We start from the raw sequence: 8,649 nt of genomic DNA, 5'->3' as shown, positions 1-8,649 counted from the left end.
TATATATATATATATTTCTTTCAATTATGATGAAAAATAATTACAGACTATTTACATGAGGAAGTTTTAATCTCAGAATATATAGAAATGTCAAAACAATCCTCACTCTTTAAATTAAGGTTGGAATAATCCAATAAGAAAATATTAAAGCTCAATTTTAAAATAATCAGAAACTATTTTGACAGTTCATTGTCACAAAAAATTTTGAGATATTGCTTCACACGATGTAAGTCTCAATGAGTCCCTTCTCCCAAAATTGTTATAAATTTGTATATTAAAATGTATTTCTATTTTAAAGATTTAGTAATCATGGCATTTGAGTGGTATGCATATAAATATGAATATTTATGTATATATGTAAATACTTAAAAATTGTGGGATGTGGATAAACGCCACATTAATGCATATTAATCCATTTAAATTATATAATCATTAAAGCTAAAATTTGTGTAGAAAAAATATTACATATGGATAAAAAAAAAATATTAAGTAAATGATATTAAATCATAACTATATCATCAAAATATCATCATCGGCGCATAATATATCCACCCTTGTAACAAGAACACATACAAAGATCTCTGATTTTCTTTTTTTTTATCATGTAAAGATGTAAAATAATAAGCCTTGCGAGCCAATTGCTCGTTATTTACCATCCAACTGGATTTAGGGTCCGTTTGAAGCAGTGGTGCAACACCATACCACAATTTTATTTATTTGGCTAATCTTCGTTTTGACATCTCATTTAAAAAACAGCCGCTGAAATTTACACTTTCTCGCCTATTCTGGTTAAGTGTTGTGGCAGCTTTTTAACTACGGTCTAACTTTTTCAAATAAAAAAAATATATATAATTGACACTGCAACTTTTTGAACATCAGATTATTTTTCAGCAATTTTACAGTTATTTTTTAATAAGCTACAACAAACTCTCTTTCCTCATTTCTTAAAAGACGAAAATCGACTTATTTAAGTTACGATTTTCAGGACTCATAAGGTTAAATTTGAGATGCTCAATAAATCATTCCACGTGTAGAATACTTCTCAATATTAAATGTGCCTTCCAAAATAAAAAATATATATATAAATTAAAAATGAAGATTTACATACATACCACTTCAATTCCTACGTAAATGCATATCTAACACCTAAACTTCAATCCTTTACATCATACATGCTTCATTACCTATGCAAGAAAGGGTGCATATCCACCTTGTAAAAGTTCAAAATATTAGTTTTTTTTAATGTGATATGAAAGATTTGGGCTATAACTATAAAAAAAAAAACAAAAATTTAAGAGTTAGATATGTAAATACATAAGAATTGGGTGGTATGTATGCAAATGCATGAAATAAAAATAAACGCCACACAGTGAATTGACAAATGGCAAGAAGTAAACAAGAACAGAATAGTATTTTTTCCAGCTTCAAACAACTTCTGTTATATATCTGGAAACTTGTATAAATCAGTGGGTAGCATAAATATAGAAGACGGATGCAGACAATTCTAAAATCTATTACGGCCACTCAAGGAACCAATGCGGACCTTAGGGTTTTGAGGTATTCATGATCTTAATAAGAATATAGGAGGGGGGACGGACGCCCAGAAAGGACACAGATTATCTAAAAGCTAAAATATAACATAAATCTCAAGCGATAAGAGTAAAAACAAGCACTAGAAAACACTTCAGCGTTCAAGGACCCAAGCCACGCTCTATCATCGCACACCAACCGTTTTTATGTACAAAAGTCTATTCTGCAGTCAAATCGGTGTCTTCAATCCTGCAGCAGAGGAAAATTAAAAATAAAAAAACATTATTATTATTATTATTATTATTATTATTATTTGTTGTCTCGCAATATGTAACAAAATCAAGTAAAATAAAATATTTACATATATAGCACTCAATTCCTAAGGATTTACATATATAACACCTAAACTGATTAATGGGGGATAGGTGATGGTTAGAAACAATAATAAAAGATGGACACAAATAAGCCGGGAAGTGTCATCCCCTGTACATCTAAGAAAAAAAAAATGGAATGTATTATCCCCCCTATAAGATGGATGCAAATGAGCCAGGAACCAACTATTGAGCATTCATAAGGTCAAATAGACAGCCAATTAAAGTCTCCAAAAACCTAGGAAAAAAAAGGCAACACCATTTATACACATGCCGACCCAATTATTTACTTACGTATCTAACACCTAGACTTTATTTTTAACATTTACACCGCTAAAACCTTTCATATCATATAAAAATATCATTATTTTAATTTTCGAAAAGTGAAATATACTTTTTCATGCATGGGTAAAGATTGCATATATGTAAAAATTGAAGTTTAGGTGTTAGATATGTAACAAAATAGGAATTGAGTGGTATCTATGTAAATCTAATCTTTTAAAAGAAGTATGCGAATTGCAAGGCAAGTTTTCAAGTTTGATATTAAAAAGAGCAATTGTTGGTTTCACTAGTTTTTTCTTTAATAGATCCTAAAGGTCATGAAATTCAATTAATGATTCCCGGTGAACCAGTGAATCATAACAATAGGGTATCACCAAAAGTGAATTCTCAAAATAATAAAATATTAATCTCCAAGGAACGCAACATTTAAATTCAATTAAGTTCATCATATAGGTGTCCGAAATAGTTAAAACAAAACCAGAATATTAAATCTATTTCAATGAATAAAAAAAAAACAATTTATGGCTAAATGAAGAGCACATCGGCACGGTTAGACTCACCAACAAAGCGCTTAATCAAAGGGTAATTCTTGAACGCTTCATTACTCGCTTCCAAATTCTTCATAACTAACACCTTCAGATATGGTATCTAGCCGCCTCTCTTCTTCTACAGTCAACATAGCCAAATATTAGCAATTGATCGCAGGCAAGTATAAAAAAGATGTCTCAACACATAGAGCTTCTAATTAAAATTACATTTAAAGCCTGTGCCTAAGAATACACTAAGTTAAGGATATCACTGCGCCATGGATTTTGGATGCCTGGTTAATAATGGAAAAAAGGTCAACCCAAACAAGATCCCACAATTTCACCATCTCAGGTAGACTTGGTGGACCAAGTCTCCAAGTGTCAGAGGGTAGGAACTTCATGTCATTACTCATTAGGGTATGTGGACTAGCATAGAACAAAGCTTCGAAAAGATGCTAACATGGATACTAATCCTAACTTTATACATAATGTTGTAGTGAAGGACATGAGCTTTGAAAAGATGCTCAAAGTTTGTCTGGAACGGAAAAAGGCTTCTGAGGCAGACACAATTGAACATGATTCAAAGGTTTGAGGTTGTCACCACAAAAGGTGCTACACAGAAATCTCAATCGATTCATACTAAAGCTTGGCCCAAAGGAACAATGCAGGGCTTAGTCCTCGAGGGTTCATTCCATTTACCAGAGTTATCATCTATGTGGTACGGAATTAATTGTCATATCCATGGATTTCCGTGAGGTACAAATCGTTTCACTTAAAAGCATGTCCTTATGTGCGTTCACTTTGGTGAGTGTATGGTTCAATAAGAGACAATTTTAATATTAGAAAGATTGGGGCTTACCATTCTAGATATAGAGTCGCTTGAAATGCTAAATTTGTGGGGTTATGGCCTAACCTAGAAATTAGTATGTAACTTAGGTGGGGCCATGGCCCGACACATATATGAAACTTATGGAATTATCACCCATCTTGAGAATGTAAACCAAACAAACCCAAGGATGTTAAAGTCTATGCTTCCTTTGGATATAAGGCACCACGAATAAAGGTTGGAACCTCTGAAAGTTTGAATCGATACCTTGAAAGGATGAGATTTATGAAAACTATCTTACCCTATAAACAAAGTGGCTTGGGTATGTTTTTTGTGAGATTAACTAATGTGAATCCAAAACAAAGAGGGCTTACATCCCAGCTAATAAAGATGTCTAGGAATGGATTTTACAACCTCTTAATTAGAGGTTAGGGAACATGAATATGGGAACACGAACGAGACATAGCACGATACTGGGACACGGTATAATTAAAAAAAATTTGGATATGACACATCATCGACTTACTTTAATATTTAATTAATTATTAAGATAAAATATTTTAATTTATATTACTATTTATTAAAGGCATCACAAAAAAAAATGTAAGAATAAAAATTAAATTATAATATGAAACATGATGCTTATAAAAATTAATTTTTATAAAGTAGACACATAAAATGTCTCAAAAAAATTTTAACATCTTATCTACTAAAATTTAAAATATCCTACAATTACACCTTATTTTATTAAAGAAGTTACAAGTTTAACTTTTAAAATTAGAATAAGTATAGATTTATAACTATTAACTCATTAATGAGAAAAAAAAGAATAAATTATGACTTAGAAAACTAGGGTGGCTTTGACTACTTGGCTTTAACAAATAGAAGCCTGCAGCTTCCGCTTGGCGGGTGCAGATTAGGCTTCGATGAACAAAAGAGAACTACAACGTTCGATTTTGACAAATGTAGTTCAATTTTGACAAATGCGGGTTGGACCTTTGATGCTCAGATTCGACAAATAAAAGATAATTATTGATGCTCGACTTCAACAAATATTGGATACACCTTCAATGCTCGATTTTGCCCAATATTAGAGGAAATTTAACATAACAAAAAAGGAGGTGGCTTTAACTATGAGATATAATTATAATTTTCTACTTCCTATCACCCATTTTTTTCTCAAATCGTGTAGAGCTCAAGTCTGATACGTTGTCGAGGCATGTCTCGGGCATGTTCGGGCTCAAAAAAGTTCACTAATATTTTGAAGTGTTGATCAAATTTCGGCGCTTGTCGAATAGATGCCAATGTTCGATACTTGCCTGACACGGGTACACACATTTTTAGAATTGTTGGTGCTATAGAAGACAACCTAATGGCGGGCCATATAACTTCATCCAATAAGCATGGCTACCTAAACCTTAATTCTTATTCTAAACGACCTTAAAAGGTTCATGCAAATTTAAAACCGAACACCTCGAAAAATCCTATATTATTTGATCAAGGAGCACTTTGTATAGGTCAGCATGTCACATTTCACCATTTTAACTTTAGCAAGTGTAATCCCAAGAAATGGTGCAAGCCTTGGATTCAATCTTAACCTTACATGTGACAGGTTTATAACCCTATCAAGAAACCTACTTGAGAAAATATTTGCTCGGGCAACTCCTAATTCTCTATAGAAAAGCTCTCAACCCAACCACCAGGCAATCTCTCTTGAGAATAAAAACTAGGGTCACTACAACAACTTGACACATTCATTGCATTCACACACCTACTGTTCACAATATTAATGTTATATAGAAGAAGATTAATTTGTAGATGCCAAATATTAATGAGATGCCCAAAAATTCATTTGGTTATAACACCTCATTTAATGTTGCCCCTTATATTCGATCCAATTGGACTAGCAAAATTTCAGTACAACCACCGTCAACTTGAATAAACTTGGCATTTGGCGTGCATAAAGATTATGAGTAAGCTGCAAGTAGCTGGGAGCACATGCAAATGACAACAAACAAAAAAGCATGGTTTAAATTTGTATCAAAACTCTACTTTGACATGGGAAACGGGAGAGAGTGGGCTAATGTGTTTAACTCTAAGTAATGGCAAGCTAGAGGTGGCTGCAATAAAGGGTGGAATTGCTGCACTATGACAAAAGGAAGGAAAAGACAGACGATAACTTGGGCATAAGAGATGCTTGGTTGGTGTTACAATCAGCACATTTAAATGGAAACTTTGAGGCGCAATAAAGAGGTGCAACTAGCTCAAGCATATGCAAGTTAATGTCCAATGAGTTATGCATATACGTATGTGAAGAACAATTTGGAAAAAAAATTTCCAAATTCTCCTTCCATATCTTCGACTAACTATAAGGTTATATATATATATATATATATATAGGGAATCAGATTCATCCTAATTTACAATCTTATCAAATATATCTAGCCAAAACATGAAAATGAAAATATGACACTCAATAGGACACAAGGAGAAAAAGAATTCATATTGCCGACCTCACTTAGTGGGATAAAGGCTTGTTATTGTTGTACCAAATATATCCACCTTAAACATGGAAAGGAAACAACTCTAAAATAAACATAAATAAGAAGAAAATAAAACTAATCAAGGAGCTTCACGAAATATTTTGACATCCTAGTTGACCAGACTAGGAGTAAATTAAGTTCACAGGTTAACCAACAACACAGGCGGCCACAAAAGTACAAGAAAACGATAGCAAAAAAACATTACGAAAAAAGCACCAAGCTTGACATTAAATTATAAGAAGTTCCTTAATGGAAGAGCTATGGTGAAGACATTAGCGACTTGTTGGTGTGTCGGGACATGGCTTAATTGTATAACTCCACTGTTAACTTTTTTAGAGATAAAGTGCTTATCATAATGCACACGTTTCTTGGCAATATTTATAGTTGTTTGATTGTCACAAAATATTTGTATGGGCCTATCAGAGGTACAACCCAATTCTTTCAACATTTTTGAATCCATATTGCTTCACAGATTCCAAAGGAAAGTATCATATACTATGATTCTGGACTGCTTCTGGAGACAACTAAACCCTAAACCCTAATACTTCTACCCCAGTTTTTTATTCTCTCAAACAATAATTCATAACTAGGAGTCATCTTGACAAACCTCAAGATCATATAAACTATCTCAAAATACCCTTCATTTAGATTATTCATATGTTGACTCACAATACTAACAAAATATAATATTTTGCCCAATATGTGATCAGAAGATGAATTTTCCTACCAATTTTTTATTTTTTTCCTTTATACACATATGTACTTACTTCTCCCTTATTATACTTCATGATGGGATCCATTGAAGTATTAGCATGTTTGTATCTAATCATTCATGTTTCCTTTAACAAATCTAGAATATATTTCTTCTGCAATACAATGCCCTTCTTAGACATTGCTACCTCCATACCTAAGAAAGATCTCGTGGTTCTTAGATCATTGACTCAAACTCAATGGCAAGCACTTTAATGCACATTTAAAAAAACGTACCGAACCGACCGGTTCATGGTTACTGGGCGGTTCAACCATGAATCGGTAGCGGTCTTGGTTCTGAGCAGGTTAAAAACCTCCCTTGCATTAGACCGGCAGGAATCAGATTAAACCTACAGTCCAACATTAAAACTGGTGAACCGGCCGCAGTTCAAATGAACCGTTTTTATATTTATTTTTTTATTTTTTTGGGCAAGCCATGAATATTTATATTACAAATCCCAGTTATCAAGGATTTGAAATTTCATGGTTGAAAAGCGCCACAGCTATGCCTTGCTTTTATAGAGATATCCAGAATTTCCAAAGAAAAAACTACTGACATGGGACTGAAGGTAGCTAAGAGAACTTTCCATTGTATGCACCGGATTCTATGCAGGATTCTTAGGAATATTTGCATGCATACCACTCAAATCTTATTTATATAAATATTCAACATCAAAACTTGTATGTTCCATATTTTTATAAATATTTTCATGCATACCACTCAAATCTTATTTATTTAAATATCTAACACAAACTTAAAATTTTTAAAAATATAACACTCAAATATTTAAAAAAAAAATAGCATTTATTTAATACATATAAAATATTAAACTAAAAAGATATAAATAAATATTATTATTTAATTATTTAATTATTTCAAGCCAAACAAGCCGAACACAAACGAACAAAAATGTATTTGTGTTCGGCTCGTTTATAAATCGAGCCCAAAAATATTTGTATTAGTAACTTATTATATTATTATTGCATTATTTATTATTATTGCATATTATTATTGCATTATTTAGGTCATATTTAATTAATTTTTATATTTATTAAGTCATCTAGTTCAACTCTAGTCGAACCAATGAACCTTGAGCCATTCCTTCTTCCAATTTGATGCCAGTCTGGTTTTAAAAACCTTGCTTTGATCTCAAAATGTTTCGTTTTAGCATCACCAGTAAGAGTCAGATCATCCATATATACTATGAGTGCATCAATCTTACAGGTTCGAGTGTCTTCTGCAAAGTGTATGATCAGCTCAACCTTAAGAATATCCATTAGATCTCATAATTTTAGCAAAAATTTCAAACCATGCCCTTGGTGATTGACTAAGACTTCCTAAGTTTGCATATTAGGTGTTTGTTGGAATCATTATCAGGTAATAGTGGTATCTCCATGCACACTTCTTCAAAATCCTCATTCAGAAAGGCATTTTTTATGTCAAGTTGATGGAATCTTCATTTCTTATTAACGACAAACGAGATAACTCTGATAGTGTTCAACTTTGTAACTTGTGGAAAGGTCTCCTGATAGTCAATCTCATAAGCTTAATTAAACGTTATGTAACTAGACTAGCTTTAAATCTCTCAATATCACCACCAACACTGCACTTACACATACAAATGATCACTTATCTTGAAGAAGCTTAGTAAGAATCAATGTGTCATTATGCACCTCTTCAATTGATTTCTTTCATTCGGGAATGTTAAAAACTTCATGAATGACTATCAAGGTTGACGCGGGGCACGGTGGTGGATCAGCCGGTCCTAAAGGGAGGGGGTTGTCGCCCCCTCCTTCCTTTCCCTACACTTTTTTCTTCC

The 8,649-nt window shown here is 32.6% G+C and overlaps 1 protein-coding gene across 5 annotated transcripts in view; it reads right to left on the bottom strand.

Moving 5' to 3' along the window:
- Window positions 1-1,348: 1,348 nt before the first annotated feature.
- The window catches only part of LOC110023459, a 35,038-nt gene continuing 27,737 nt past the window's right edge, over window positions 1,349-8,649 (bottom strand). For 4 of the 5 annotated variants that reach the window (XM_020722895.1, XM_020722894.1, XM_020722892.1 and 1 more), the window contains 2 exons: window positions 2,744-2,849; window positions 1,349-1,779 (listed from right to left, as the gene is read on the bottom strand). In XM_020722895.1, coding sequence (XP_020578554.1) covers window positions 2,785-2,849 — 65 coding nt within the window. In that variant the 3' untranslated portion in view covers window positions 1,349-1,779; window positions 2,744-2,784. The remainder of the gene's footprint in view (window positions 1,780-2,743; window positions 2,850-8,649) is intronic. The other variant, XM_020722896.1, reaches the window with a different exon arrangement.

The sequence above is a fragment of the Phalaenopsis equestris genome, unplaced genomic scaffold (genome assembly GCF_001263595.1).
Source record: "Phalaenopsis equestris unplaced genomic scaffold, ASM126359v1 Scaffold000224, whole genome shotgun sequence".
Taxonomy (NCBI): domain Eukaryota; kingdom Viridiplantae; phylum Streptophyta; class Magnoliopsida; order Asparagales; family Orchidaceae; genus Phalaenopsis; species Phalaenopsis equestris.
The sequence above is the reverse complement of the archived record's forward strand: the minus strand, read 5'-3'. Positions and strand labels throughout refer to the sequence as shown.